We start from the raw sequence: 15,948 nt of genomic DNA, 5'->3' as shown, positions 1-15,948 counted from the left end.
AGAGATGGGAGGGAAAGGGAGAGAGAAGAGGGGTGGGGAGGGGAGGGGAGGGGGGATAGTAGAGGATAGGAAAGGTAGCAGAACATGACAGTCACTAGTATGGCAATATGTAAATCAATGGATGTGTAATTGATGTGATTCTGCAATCTGTATATGGGCTAAAAATGGGAGTTCATAACCCACTTGAAGCAAAGTGTGAAAGATATTATATCAAGAACTATGTAATGTTTTGAACAACCAACAATAAAAAAAATAAAATAAAATAAAAAGAATTTTGGGTGAGACTCAACCTGAATAAATTTGATAGTCATCTGCTTAAAAATGATACTTAATTCCACATGAACTTTTTAAAAATCTGAAAATTCACCAGTAGTTTTGTAATGCCAGATTCGTGGGACCCCAATAGACCTCCAGGAGCCGAATCTGATGCAAGCACACAAGAGTCTTTATTGCAAGCTTGAGCCTAGACTCACAACTGTTCCCAAGGCAGCCGTCCCAGGGAGTGAGTCCCGGTCCTTTGTCCAGTGAGATTTTATAGGTTTTTGGGGGGTACTCTATGCGTCACAGCATCACACAGCAAATCATTCCATACCGCAGGAAAGTCAAACAACAACTTTTAACATTTATTAGCACATTCAATGTTGGGAACAAGTTGGGTAGGGGTAATTGGTCAGTACAAGAGGGGGATTCCTTTGAATTGATTGATTTAGGCCACGAGGGGTGTACATGCTAAACTACATGGTTTCCCAACATGTAATCAACCACCATAAACTGCTGGGGGGTCATGTGGCATCCCAGGTATTTTCCCTGTCTCATGCTGATTGGTGGTTGCTAGGGGGTTGCTATGGGTCTTCACCTAGCCTAACTGAGTCAGGGACACCTGGCGCCACAGATCTCTCCTGTTATTTGCAGACAAACAACTCAGCAGGGTGGGTTTGTGCTTAGGAGTGCTCTGTGGTTTTTCTCAGGACAAAGGTCACGCCTCCTTCCTTAGGACAGGCCTTGAGGTAGAAGCTGGTTTCTCAAAAATGGAATCACATCAGTTTCTCAGTTTCTACACCAGGAAATGGGCAGAAACAACAAGTTGTTAACCTCAAACCAGTAGTCAAATAAAGAAAGAAATTAAATACCCAACAGCAGAGTGAAGAACAAATCATGCCTCAATTGTTTTTGTCCTTGAAAATATCAGAGGGTGGGATTAGAGAAAGAGGAGGGAACACTTTCTCCTTCAGAAAGGAGAGAATATGTGCACATCATGGGTAGTTTTGTTCCTTTGGTGATGGGAAAATAAGAGTTTTCCCATGGATAGGTGTGGTAAGCCATTCTTATAGACCGTGGCCGCCATTAGAAGATGGCGCCGGCTTCCACTGTGGCCTGTGATAAACAACTCCTTTTATGGAGAGTTGGCGTGCAATCCCTTACCACCCTATGAGAGAGATCCACGTGGCGGCTTGGGATTGGGACGCGGGGGGCTTTATTAAGCTGTGCTTGGGTGTGTTCGGGCGGCGGGCGCTAGAAGATGATACATGACTCAAGGCCTGAATAAACTGCTGAAAGAAGAATCCTGTGTCGTGTTTTCCCTTGCCGGCGAGGGGTCGCGGCAGATAGGGTCTGTTTTTCTCAATAAAATGTGAGGTCTTCAGCTCAGAAAGAGACTCAAAGAAATATGGAAGGTTTGAGGGAAAAGAGGAAGATATGAAATCACCATTTTAAAGTATTGGGTAACAAGCTGGTATGTTCAACCACTTGGAATTGATGTTAGTTCACTTTCAACCTACAAAAAACATCAGTTTCATATGGTTTGCTCCAATACTTCAGAAACATAGTAAATTTTTGTTAGTTAAGACTCCCCTACACACACACACACAACTCTACATTTGTTTTTCTAAAGTTTGTTTTGGAATCATTAAAAATTTAAATAATGTAAAGCAAAGTCATCATATAAATATACGGTTGGAAGAAATGTTTCAACCACTTATGGCTCATTCATGACTTCAGACTGAAATTAGGAGCCTTTAATGTGATGGGCTCTTAGGACCCAGTGGATACCAGGTAGATAGAGTTTTTGGTCTCCTGAAGCTTTAGGAGGCAGGCAAACAGGATAGTGATCACATGTTACAACTCCCTGTGTGACAAAGGCCAAAGCATAAGTTCAGGGTAGCATGGGAGCCTCCCTGAGAATCATCTAACCTGGGTAGAGGAGAGGGTCAGGCAGGTTTCTCCAAAAGGTTTGTAAAGCTCAAGACCTAAAGGATGCAGAAGAGACCTAAAGGAAATGGAGGAAGACAGGCAGGTCCAGACACAGGGTGTGAATAAGCCTTCAGGGGCAAGAGGTATTGTCAGTATAAAGAACAAAGTCATTTCAGGAAAGCTGCAGAGATATGCTTAAAGATAAGGCTCAAGAGGGAGATTGGGACCAAATCATGAAGATCCCATGAGAACTCTTATGGAAGCTTTTTGATTTGTTTATTTGTTTGCATTGCTGGAGAAAAACTCAGGGCCTCATTTATACTAGGTAAGTACTCTGTCACTGAGCTATAACCCCAGCCCTTTATGAAAGCTTTTTGGATCTTCTAAGAGTAACAGGAAGCTCTTGAAGGATTTTAAGATAATATAGTATGTAAACGTGTTCGCTGTATCCTTGTAAATGTAATTACTTACAACAAATAAAACGATGTATTTTAAAGGGGATTGGAGGAAAACCCCATTTATCAATATAATAAAACAAATTAAATACTTGGAAATAAAGTATTATCTTTTTAAAATGTCATCCAAATACAAATAACAATGCCTTCTTGCCTCCTAGTATAGACCAGTTCCATGTGGTCTTTTCTCCCAAAGTCATGGTATGTAATTTTCGAAGTGGAACTGCACTATTCCTAGACTTCTTTTGCATTGTTTTATTTTAGAAATGTTCTTTACTTACTAAAAGAAGGAAATATAATGATGTATAAACAATTACATTTTTATTGACAGAAAAGTCAGAAAGAGACTTGGAAAGGAAGATGCTATAAACTGAAGAGCTTAAGAACAAACAAAATTCTTTAAGAGAATTCAAAATCAAAATAAGTTAAATTATTAAAAGAGGGGATCATGTGATACAATCCTTGAGGAGCTAGAATTTGATCTAAGCACACAAAAAATGAATTGGTAAGTCTGTGTTTATACTGCTTTGACTATGTTCTCATAAGGTAAAGAATGCTTTACCTTTGGCTCTAAGAAATACAACTTCCCAACCATAAAAAAGGGGAAATTTGCCGTTTAATATGTGCAAAAGTCTTTACAGACTGTAGTTGACTGTGAACTGTGTGATATGGCTGTCAGAAAAACCAGTGCTCTCTGTGGATGCAGTATGTGAGGGAGGTATCCAGCTCAATGGGGAAAGATGGTGCCATGGTGAGACTGTTCCCAGTGTTTGTTTATATGTGTGTGTGTGTATGTGTATATATATATATATATATCAACAACATTGTTGGTGAGAGTGTACATTGGCAAAAAGTTTTAGAAGGCAATTTGGCAAAAATATCCAAATTTTAAACATAGAGCTCCTATGTCTCAGAGATCTCATTTCCAATAATATATTCTGTAGAAATGCTTGCAAGAATATGTAAAGATCATATATGTATGCTTGTATGTGTATATGTACATGTACCTATGTAACAGTGATGCTCACTACACCATTATTCATATGAGTAAAAACTCCAAATGACTAAAAAGCCCCTCAGGGAACGACCATGCTGTGGCATAGTATATTGCTATTAATAAAATGAGGTCGGGTTATATGGCCTGACTTGGAAGGATGTCAGATACATTTTACTATATGAAAAAAAAGCAAGTTGTTAAACAGTAAATAAAGTATTATCCTATATACATAAATGCACAATAGTGTAAGGATATTTGGGGTGGAAAGGGGTGGCAGAATATAAACCAAACTCATGAAAGCAGTTATTTCTGAGGAAAATTATTGAACATTTCAAATATACCTTTATGCATATCTGTAATAACTAAAGTTTATACAATTTGACTTTATGGTTGAAACAGAGAAAAAGATATTGAAACAGAAAGATTTAGACGATCTAAATGGTGTAATTTAAGAAAAAAGCTTATAGAGAGGCTTCCAATGTCTTGGGACAAAGTTACAGGAAGAATGACAAAGCAAAGGGGTGCTCAGGCTGGAGAAAAGGAAACTCAGTGAGCTTTGATAAATGCTCTCAAATATGCAAAGGACTGTGTAATATGGAAGAGAAATTAGAATTATATACTAAGGCCCCATGAGATCAAATTAATACCTAGTAAACAAAATTATAGGAAAACAAAGTCTGAAAAATTCTAAAACCACATTGAGTGTTCTATAAATTCTGAAAATGTTTATTGTGGAAGAAACCGAAATAAGATTTTAACTTTTATAAGCACACTTCACCTTATGCTAGATTTAGAGCTTTTTGCTATATTTGGACAGTGTAGGTATAAACAGAATTTTCAATGATGGTAATGCCACAGCATCACAGAATGTTAGAACTCAAAGACATACTCAGATATTTGGTCCAAGCTTCCTGCTTGGGGCTCACAGAGTATAGTCATTCACTGAGTCTTGGTTCTGAGCTAGTGTACTCTGCTCTGTGCTACATCTCTTCAAATTCCCCAAAATTATAACAGATTTTCTGTGGGTATTTAGGAGCTATTGTTTCTACTTAAACTACAGTGTGAAAACTGTCTCTCTTGGCAGTATAATATTACACAAAATTCCCCACATTAGACAGAATTCTTATAGAAAATGCCATACTTACTCTTCCCAAGCAAAAGGATCTCTTTATGTGAGGTGTTAGCTCGGTACTGGTTTGCGATGATACAACATTCTTTGAAAGCTCTGATGCAGGCTGGACCTCTGGTGATCCGTGTGGCCCGCTGCTCGCAGGTTTCTTCATCATTACGGTGGGCTCCATCACAGCAACACTTCCTTGGCACTGGATGTTTGTATTTAGCAGCTAAAAGGGTAATAATGTAAGTGCCCTTGATCAGGCTGAGTCAGCATCTCAGGTTTAGAAGGAATCTCAAGAAATACTCAGTTTCTACTACCAAATGCTCCCCCTATCCACAGGAGCCATAGTTCCAGTGCGTCCTTGGAACTACAGTAGGATTAGGGAGAATGTGACCCCACCAGGTGGTCCATCCCAATTCACACTAAATGGTTAAAGAGCTTCCTGCAACCAAGTTAACTGTAAACTTTCAAACCTGGAACTTTGGCTTCAGCAGGATTTGAGTATAAGTTAAATATCTAAGAAGCCTTTAAATATTTGAAAGTATATATTGTTATTATATAAGAATTATTTTCCATAAGCTAAATAGCCTTCTTTTTCAAATATTCCTTATAGGATATGGTTTGTAGATGTCTACTAGTGCCATCATCCTTCACTGTAAGTGTTCAATCAACTTCTCAACTATCATATCATTAAAACAGAGAATTACTGAAAGCTAGAATTACTGTAACTAAGACAAACTAACACAAGCCTGTAGTCCCAGCAACCCAGGAGGCTGAGGCAGGAGGATGTCAATTTCAAGGCCAGCCTCAGCAACTTAACTCTGTCTCAAATTTTTTTAAAAGGATTGGGGATATGGTTCAGTGGTAAATCAGCCTTGAGTTCAATACCCAGTAATCCCCCCTCAAAAAAATGAAGTATAATAACTCATATGCAAATGGAAGAAGTCATTATATTACTATAAGAATGACAACTAGTTGAACTCAGGCTACAGATTCCAGATTGATGTTCTTTCTACTTAACATGACTGATTATCATATTACTAATTAAATAATTCCCACTGGACTTATTTCCAAAGAATAATCCAGAATGTTATTAGCTATTAAATATATGAAATGGAAGAAATATATTTTTACATATATTCCAAAGTTAATCAAATCATGGATTTAAAAAAATATATTTTTATTTGTAGATGAACACAATATCTTTATTTTATTTTTATGTGGTGCTGAGGATCGAACCCAGTGCCTCATGCATGTGAGGCAAGTGCTCTACCATTGAGCCACAACCCCAGCCCCTCAAATCATGGATTTTGTCAGAATAAAATGGAAAAATATTTTAATTGTTAGATGGAGCTTGTAGAGAGAAAATATTTGTGATAAATTCAAATTAATAATTTACATTTTAGAGATAGATCTGATATAGACCTGTTCTCCTCATATTAAGATTATAGAAAATGAACTACTAGATTTATTTGGATTAATCTTTCTGAGGGAGGTGAGCTAGACATCCATATATATCTTTCTTTCCACCCATTTTATTTAAGTAAAATTACATATTTCATTTTCTCCAGTTTTTAATGATCATATCATCATTTCAAATGATGTAGAAATGTTCTACAACTACATGAAACTCTTAGAGTACCTTGTTCATTTATTCTCTGTTGCAGATTTCCTGATGAACTTAGCTTAATTTCTTTGCCAGGTTCATCTATTTAAAACAAAAACAAAAGATAGAGACAAAGAGAAAGGGGGCTTGATAAAAAAAAAGTTGCATGGAACTATTTAAAACATTCATATCATTCAATTATCGCCAATATGATCATAACCTTTTTACAATCACATGAAACTTTTAAAGTACCTAGTTCCTGTATTTTCTGTTGTAGACGTTTTCGTGGCCTAAGAATTTCTCTACCAGTTTCACTTAAAACAAAAGCAAAAGATAGAGACAAGGAGAAGCAGGGGGAGTTAAAAATCTATTTAAAAAATTGCATGAAACTAAGTATTTAAAATATTCACAAGTCATTCACTTGAGAAATCGGTTTTGAAAGCCTGCTTCTGATTAAGCATTGGGAACTACACATCTTTTTATTTTATTTTTTAATTTTTTAAATTTGTTCTAATTTGTTATACATGACAGCAGAATGCATTTTGATTCATTGTACACAATTACAGCAAAACTTTTCATTTCTCTGGTTGTACACAATGTAGCTGTAGCATCTCACCATATGTGCAGTCATACATGTACCTAGGGTAATGATATCCATCTCATTCCACCATCTATCCTGACCCCATGTCCTCTTCCCACCCCTCCCTCCCCTTTGCCCAATGAAAGTTCCTCATTCTCCCCATGCCCCCCACCCATTATAAATCAGTGTCCACTTATCAGAGAGAACATCCAGCCTTTTGTTTTTTGGGATTGGCTTACTTCACTTAGCATGATATTCTCCAGCTCCATCCATTTACCTGTAGATGCCATGATTTTATTCTCTTTTAATGCTGAGTAATAGTCCATTGTGTATATATACCACAGTTTCTTCATCCATTCATCTGTTGAAGGGCATCTAGGTTGGTTTCACAGTTTAGCTATTGTGAATTGAGCTGCTGTGAACATTGATGTGACTGTGTCACTATAGTATGCTGATTTTAAGTCTTTTGGGTATAGACCAAAGAGTAGGATAGCTGTATCGAATGGTGGCTCCAAGATTTTTAAGGAAGCTCCATACTACTTTCCAGATTGTTTGCGCCAATTTGGAGTCCCACCAGCAGTGTATGAGGGTGCCTTTTTCCCCTACATCCTCATCAGCACTTATTGTTGGATTCTGGATAATTGCCATTCTGACTGGAGTGAGATGAAATCATAGGGCTGGAGATACAGCTCAGTTATATGAGTGCTTGCATCACATGCACAAGGCCCATGGTTCAAACCCCAGCACCAACACACACACACACAAAAAAAAGATTGGGGAAGTACACATCTTAATAGGACTTGTTTCAGCATAGTGGAGCTCATGATCTATAGTTTGATTTTTTTCTTTAAATCTGAATTAGGTTTTGAATCCTGTAAACTTTTTGACCCCAGATTATAGAGAACTATCTAAGCATTTAGAGTGAACAAAGATTTGTTGACTAATTTATTTTTTCTTGTTTTTTCTTTGAGCTATATTATTACAAATACAAATATGAATACTAGAGTACCAAGAGTAATTATGAACCATTCTAAAACCAAAGGACAGTGATTAAGATGTGGTCGATGCCTGTGAAGAGCCCACATGGCTGTGGGTGAGACAGGACTATAACTGAGTGTGAGGATATGAATGACCCAGTGCTGTCATGTTATAAGTAGACCTGGTCCTACAAGACCCTCCTATTAAAGCAGAAGGGAGTGATCAATTCTGTGTGGGGAAGAGGCCCCCCCAGAGGAGAGGATTCTTCTACTTGCTTCTCCAGGCTAATAAAGGGGAAAGCAGTTCCCGTGAGTAAAGGCCCAAAGGTATGAAGAGCACAGCAGCAGATCAGAGCTACACCTGGTGCTGTGTAGACAGGCAGGAACAGCAGGGTGAGAAATTGTTGGAAGATCCGGGAGAAGATCACAGAAGGTGTTGAATACTATTCTAAAGAACTTGTTCTTTATCTTGAAGGCCGCTGGAACACCTTATACAGGGGAGTTATGTAGTCACAGCATTCTAAGATCATTGTGGGGAATATTCTGGAAAAGGGACAAAAAGGAGAGTTGGGAAGCAAATGATCAAAGTCAATCTCAGTGATAAACGCAGGCTTTACCATAGTCTTGGGAGTCCTCTGCATTCGCATTGGTGAGGAAGGTGAGTCCAGCCAAATGAAACACATCTGCATTGTCTCGGCCACCACCGGCCCCACAGCCCAGGTCACTCTTCTCTAGAGCTTGGAACGCCTGTCCAGAAAGGCAAAAGGATGAGCATCTTCAGGTGTGTGAAGAACTAAAGGTACTGGCCATTGAGTGGTTAGCGCAACCTGTGAGATGCACAGGGCACAGGTTAATCCAGGACAAAATCTCCCATCTCCATGCCTCAGTTTTGTGATTTCATAATTATAAATACATGCCTATTCAAAATTCACCCAGGACTGAAGATTCTTAGAAATTGACCCAAGGTGTTTTGTACATAGAATACATGCTGCAATCAATGTCTAAAACAAATGAATGAATAGGTGAAATCATGAAGGAGCGAATCAACAAATGAATTTTTAGTTGCTAAATAGAAAAAGAACATACCCTCTTATGTTTCCAAGAGAAGGCTCTAGGTTCTAAGTGAGGAAGGACTGTTCTAAATCAGTTTTAATTTTGACTTCAAATGTCCTCTCCTCTGTGAGTAGTTTTAACTTTGCTGTTTCTTAGTTTGTTCTTCCCTTGTTCAAGCAAACCCAAGCCAAGACAATAATAGCTGAGTGTAGTGGAAATAAACGGGAACTTAGGGAATTGAGTCATTGTCAAATTCTTCTGCGCCACAGATTTATTGAGTTAAATAAACCAACCCAAAGATTTTGTGTCCAGGCTTCTCTTGTGCTGCTTCTGTCCCCACCACCACATGCTACCCTAAATCCTCCAGCTCTCTGAGTTGAGGGTGCTTTTGCCCCATAAATACAATTGCTACCATGATCGTGTGTTTTTAAAGTGCTTGGATCTCTATTTGGAAAACAAAAAAGCACTGATTTGTGCTTAAATATTAGCTGATGGTGGTTGACCTTCCTAAGACCCACTGTGCTGAGGACCTTGTGGAGAAGCAGGCCGTGTTGCCCAAACTTTCCCCCAACCTGTCCTGGTGGCCACCCTGCTGAAGACTGCACTGAGCCACACTTCTCACAGTGACCCCAGAACAGCACAACTTAACCCTTTCTATGGGCTTTCTGGCTCTTCCTTGGACTCCATACACAGCACTGTCCACTGCTGTGACTGCCACCCACGACTCTGACTCAGTTGCCAAATTAATACATATAGTTTGGCCTGGAGAATATGCATCTGCATCTAGAGGCGAATGAACCTACGTCATGGGAAAAAGAAAAAACATTTGTATGTGACAGAACTGTTCAGAGGCAGCCACTTTCACAGCCTCCTTCCTTCAGAAGAAAATCCAGTTGTGACATATAATTTGTGTCTCACCTGGAGCTGACTGTCACACTTCTCTTCGACATTTAGGCAGACTGAGTCGGACACTAATTCTGCAGTCTGCTCTCCAATGACGATGTAATAGACCAGAAGTTGAGCTGAAGGAACCATGTTCTGAGTCACTGGGATGTTTATACTTTGATAAGAAGAATCTGTAACCTTCTCTCTTGTGCCAAAGTGTACAATTTTGCCCCTGGATAAAATCTAAAAATAAACAGTGGCAGTGAAAATAAGTATAAAAACAAAACCTGTGCATCAGGATGGAGCTTGAAGAAAAAATTTAACATATGTGTATGTTCCAGTTCTTACAGTAGAGAAGAGAGGCATAGTACCCCCACTGGAGAATCTGAGGCTTAGAAACTAAGTAAAAGTCAGACTGATTTTAGTTCAAAATGACATATCTAGAAATTAGAGAGGAATTCAGCAAGATCCTGTCTCAAAATAAAAAATAAAAAGGACTTGAGGATGTAGCTCAGGTGTGGAGTGCTCTGGGTTCAATCTCTAGTACCAGGAAAAAAGAAGAAAACAAATAGATGCACTTGCCCTAGCCATGAATGCCTATAATTACAGATACTCAAGGGGCTAAGGCAGGAGGATCACAAGTTTGAGGTCAGCATGGGCAACTTAGCAATATCTTTTCTCAAAATAAATATGTTAAAAGAGGTTAGGGATGTAGCTTGGTGGTAGTGTACTTGCGTAGCATATGTGGGCCCCAGGTTCAATCTTCAGTACCACCAAAATAATAAGTTAAATGTATCTTATTTGGGGATTCAGATTTTTAAACATAGATTATATTGTATATTGGAGGTTAGGGTTAAAAAATATCATGTAAAGTCAAAATGTCTTCAAAGATCCCTTTAACTGTTCATGAAAATGGTTTGTATTTATAAATGCAAAGCATCATTCTAATGTTTCTCTATAAACCAAAGAACAAAATGTTCAGGATGGGAAAATAAGATGAAAGTCTATCATTATTGTACTTACCAAGTAATTATACTGAGTTATTTTGTCAATATATGGACTTTTGGATGTAATAGTAATGTTCAGATATTCTCCTACTAGCAGAGGCTTATAGTTTCCAGTCCAATCAATATAAAGGTAACTTTGGCTGGGAGATGAGTATGCTATTGCTCGGTAATCTATGCTGGCCTGATTTTCTTCTGGAAGATCTGAAGCATCAGTTTTGACCTGAAAAGGAAAATTTCAAAAAGACACATGAACTGTGTGTCAAGCTTTTTGTAAAACGTCTTTTAAATTCTTTACTTTTTCAATTTATAAATTTCACAATTCCAAATTCTAAGGGGAAAAAAAATCCTCTAGTACTCCATGTTTGTACAGCTGCAGTTTCAAGTAATTTTGTAAAGACTATGGTAAATAATGATGGGATTATGGGCCATGGTGGAAAAGTTTGGTGAAATGAAGAGAGAAAGATGCTCCAGGAACAAATACCAGCTCCCTTCCTGAAATACCACATGAGCTGGACTACTCTTTCTGGGGATGGGAGGGCAGGGACTGAGGGAAGAGAGGGAAAATGATGGGAGGTAGCACCAACTCAAGTACTGGAGGGCAGAAGTTATGAATGAACTTCACAGACACCATCTTTGTGAAGTAATGATACAGAGGAATGCTCCTAAACACAGGTGGGACAGAAATGATATCGTGGCAGGAAAATCTGCCTTCAGACAGATTACTAGCTTGTGATCTGGGGTCAGGTACACATTGGTTTGCATCCTGGTGCTGCCACTTATTAATTCTGGACAAGTTATTTGATCAAAACAGAGATCAAAACAGAGGTAGAAGTCTCCTTTCCTCTGACACAAAATGGCAAAGATGATATTTTCCAACTCTTACTGCTGATAAATGAATTTGTTCCTCAGAAATCTCTTAGCACAATGCCTAAGTATTCAGTAAGGGCTCAAGTGAATCTGTGCATGCTGCAATCATTGATCTGTGTAGTTAGTTATACCTGGGTTGAGACTGGGAACCTAAACATTATTTGCTGGGAGAGAAGATGATTGATCCCTAAAGTAGAGTGGTTTGTGCATTAGACAAAAAGGAGGCATTCACATTTCACCCTTGTGTGGCCCTGAAAAGAGACAAAGAATGGGTGTGTGTGTGGCAGGGGGATTCTTACCACTGATGTGCACTGCTATACCTATTCTGAAATTTCTGGATTCTAATATAATTTAATTGGTGTAAGAGAAAATAGTTAATTCCCAAACCAAAAAAAAAAGGGGGGGGGGTCAGGGTGGATTGATCTTCCTTAAGAACCATTCAATGGTTTAGAAGATTATCTCTCATAGTCATTTGGTTTGTTTTCAAAATTGTAGAACTGTTAACTGGACTCATGTATAAAATCTGCCACATCTGTTCTCTACACTTTGCCAAAACATACAGTCAAAAGTACACACTGTCCTAGAAAATATAGCCAGAGATTCAGCTCACATCAAACTCCAGTGCCATCACTCCAGATGGGAGGTTAACCACAAAGGAGGCTACTCCATCATTGAGACCTGTGATGCTTTTCTGTGGTTCCAAGTCAGCCATCTCTTGGTTTTCATTGATGGTTTGTGCATTCAGGGTTACAGGGACCCCGCCTACCAACTGGTCCAGAGAATCCTTAACCTGCACCTGTTTGTCAGAACAATTCCATCCATGTAAACAGCTTATCATGTCTTTGAAAACTCAACAAGTCTGAATCATTTTCCTTCCTCTCCACCAATGCATAAATTCATTATGGTTGTTAATTCAGTAAGATTATGTTCTTGACACATAGAAATGTTAAATTCTATTTAGTTTAATCATCTTGAATGGATTCCCCCACATATCAACCTGACTCAGAACACAAACATCATTTCATTATGGCAACAAAGATGTGACAAGATCTATGTAACCCATCTTTTGCATTTCTTTAATTATATTAGGACTGAATAATGGAGAAAATGAAGCAATGGCTTCTGGGAACAATATTTTTGTGTATGAGAAACAATAAATGGATACATTTCTTTCTTATCTTCTAATTCTCACACACATATCTATGATTATATATGATATATACATACACACACACACATATATATGTGATTTCACTAAGGATATCTTTGTTTTATTTTTACATGTTACATAAATATATATTAAATCTCATAATATTTCATATTTTAATATGTTACATATCACTGTATATGATGTGTATATACATACTCATATTGTATAGTTATCTAAAAAGCTATAAGCACATCTAATGCATTCTTTGAGTTTGGTCAATCTTGCTCTCTTAAAATTCAGTGGCCTACTGTAAATAAGTTTGTAAGTGATGCATTTTAAATATAGTTGTTCCTCTGTATCCAAGACACATTGGTTCTAGGAGGATGTTCAAGGTTCCTATAAAATTCTGGCAGGGTAGACTTATACTTTAAGTCATATCTAGATTCCTTATAATATCTAGTATAATTGAAACCTCATGTAAATAGTTGTCATGCTGAATTGTGTAGGGAATTATAATAAGGAAAAAAGTCTATGCAGTTCAATCTGCAGGTGGAATCCAATATACAGACACCAATGACATGGAGGGCTGACTGGATACCCAAGGATTTTATTAACAGTAATATGTTTTCAAAGAAAGAATTAAAACATCATGCTCTAGGCTCTCTAAATTAAAGGCAAAATAAAAATTTCCATTTAATAATTATAATACATAACATTATTTTAATAATATATTTAACAATAATAAATATAATAAAAAATTAAAAGGATGCTTTGACTCCATACTATCAGCATTTAATAAAGGAAGAGTAGAGGAAAAAGAGAAAATTTAAGACAAAGAAGGGAGCAAAAAAGACAGAAGAAGTAGAGTCAGAGACAAAAAGTGTCAAAATAGGAAGGACGGAGCGCAACACAGAGAAAGGAGAGCCCAGACAGGGTTGTGCACAGAGATGGCGGAGAAAGAAAAGCCCACAGAAAGGCACTCAGACACAGCAGAAACAAATGATGAGAGAAAGGGGTCTATTTTCAAAGAATGATCTCTTCAGCTTAAGGCTCTTTAAGAAATAAAGATATATTATGTAGTTATATAAGAAGCTATAAGCACATCCAATGCATTCTTTGAGTTTGGTCAATCTTGCTCTCTTAAAATTCAGTGGCCCACTGTAAATAATAAACATTGTCACCAAATAATTTTAAATATTAGTATTTTTCCATTCTTTTCATTGGTGCATTGTAGTTGTATAAATGTTAGTGTTTTTGAATTTTGGATTGACAGTTTTATTTACACTAATGTAATGCAGTGTTTATTGAGGAGATGCATAATGCAAGCCTGGCTTACTAAATAATGGCATGACCCTAAATGTCAATCACCCACAAGGCTGCACTGGTCTGCAATGTGCCACACCTGTGTCCACAGGAAGGGTTGACCTGACAAGGAGTCCCTCTGTGATTTGCCTCTCCAGTGCTCTTCTCTTTCCTACCTCCATACACAGAAAAAGACAAGCATATTCAGCAGGTTCTCCCCAGCCCCACTTACCTTGATAGAATATGGAATCCCAGGCTTCAAGAAAAAAGAAGTAGCAATCAAGTTTAGTTTGTAGGGAGAGAGAACGTATTTGATGCCAGGTACTTCTGCCTCTTCAAAAAACCCACCTAAAGAAATGGCAAGCGTGGTATTAGCATATTTGAAGTCTAATGATCTGTATGGGTATCTACATTGTCTCTAGGATTCCACAGACTTACTCTTTCTCTCACTCCCTTCCTGCACAGATGGTATCTAAAAGGGCATTAGGAAGCATTAGGTTCAACCCCCTTACTGTACAGATAAGGAGTCCAGAACGTGGTAACAGGAATAACTCACATATATAGGCATTGCATCAAACAGTTTTACACACATAATCTCATGTTGATTTTGATTCTCACCAGGAGAAAACACTGGAGTACCCGACATTCAAGCTAGATGGCCTGCAGAGCCATTTTGGATATCAGCCGGGCAATATTATCCTATTTCATCTATTGAGATCCTAGAGTCCCAGTGGCTTGCCAATTACTACAGAGTGGTAGAGCTCTTCTCTAATCCCAGTCTTCAGTGAAATAAAAAGTAATACATAAAATTTAACTATAAATGAAAATAAAATGTAAAGGAGCCCTAGAAATCATTTCTACCACTTTTATGCTCTCTAAATACTTCCTAAGAGAAAGTTTTACACACACACACACACACATATACACACACACACACTTACCTGTAGATTCTTTGACTGTTACAGCAATATAAAGGTATTTGTTGTTTAACTCTTCTAGACTGTGATATGACAGCTCTTTTACTGCTGTTTCAGAATCAAATGTGACACGAGCAGTTCCATTTATCAACTTTTTAAGAAGGGAAAATATAAGTCATTTTACATAACTTACAAGGAAAATTTAACAATCTGTATTAACTAGCCTTAAATTGAAGGCAAATGTTGAATGACTGTTTTGGCATTGTCAGTAAAATAGATGAGTGAGGCCACAGTTAGGCCCAGCAGTTGCTTCCTGCTTCATCTGTGTAGAGCTACAGATATGGAGGAGGCTGGAAGATGACAGGGAACATTAGGCCTTTTGGGTACCAGAAACACAGATACTTCTTCCAACCTCTGAGTCCTAATCTACCTTCAGAGGCCTCTCATGCTGCATCTGCCATTAGCCAAAAGTTTGTTGAATTTATATTTAATTTGTACTTGGCTATTTATAATTTTAAACACTAACTATAAAACATATCACAAAGTAAAGGGGTATCAGGTGAAGCCATGTCATATTTATTACTTTGCCTTATTTTTTATTCTAAAATACTTAGACTTGAAGCTGGGCATTTTTATATGGTTTAGCTTTATTTACTTTATCTTTTTTTTTAAAGGACGCAAAGGATTGGACCCAGGGCCTCACACATACTAAGAACTTAGTCTATGACTCAGCTACACACCTGCCCTGATTTAGCTTTAAATCTCAGCATCAAGGGTAGAATTTTGCATTTTAAAGACATTAAACTTATATTCTAAATACATAAGGATTTTTAAAAAGCAGAGAA

The 15,948-nt window shown here is 37.8% G+C and overlaps 1 protein-coding gene and 1 long non-coding RNA gene across 5 annotated transcripts in view; one reads left to right on the top strand and one right to left on the bottom strand.

Annotated features, from left to right (window-relative positions):
* The window catches only part of LOC107152132 (complement C5-like), a 49,993-nt gene that overhangs the window by 5,672 nt on the left and 28,373 nt on the right, over positions 1 to 15,948 (bottom strand). For all 4 annotated transcript variants that reach the window (XM_048813184.1, XM_048813186.1, XM_048813187.1 and 1 more), the window contains exons 9-16: positions 15,128 to 15,254; positions 14,419 to 14,534; positions 12,345 to 12,530; positions 10,884 to 11,087; positions 9,894 to 10,103; positions 8,540 to 8,669; positions 6,402 to 6,467; positions 4,788 to 4,985 (exon numbers count right to left, since the gene is read on the bottom strand). In XM_048813184.1, the coding sequence (XP_048669141.1) occupies positions 4,788 to 4,985; positions 6,402 to 6,467; positions 8,540 to 8,669; positions 9,894 to 10,103; positions 10,884 to 11,087; positions 12,345 to 12,530; positions 14,419 to 14,534; positions 15,128 to 15,254 (1,237 nt within the window). The remainder of the gene's footprint in view (positions 1 to 4,787; positions 4,986 to 6,401; positions 6,468 to 8,539; positions 8,670 to 9,893; positions 10,104 to 10,883; positions 11,088 to 12,344; positions 12,531 to 14,418; positions 14,535 to 15,127; positions 15,255 to 15,948) is intronic.
* Positions 1,172 to 1,681, top strand: LOC125619662. Its single transcript, XR_007351196.1, has 2 exons — positions 1,172 to 1,309; positions 1,609 to 1,681. It is a non-coding gene; the product is annotated as an uncharacterized LOC125619662 (long non-coding RNA).

This window comes from Marmota marmota, unplaced genomic scaffold (genome assembly GCF_001458135.2).
Source record: "Marmota marmota marmota unplaced genomic scaffold, marMar, whole genome shotgun sequence".
Lineage (NCBI taxonomy): Eukaryota > Metazoa > Chordata > Mammalia > Rodentia > Sciuridae > Marmota > Marmota marmota.
The sequence above is the reverse complement of the archived record's forward strand: the minus strand, read 5'-3'. Positions and strand labels throughout refer to the sequence as shown.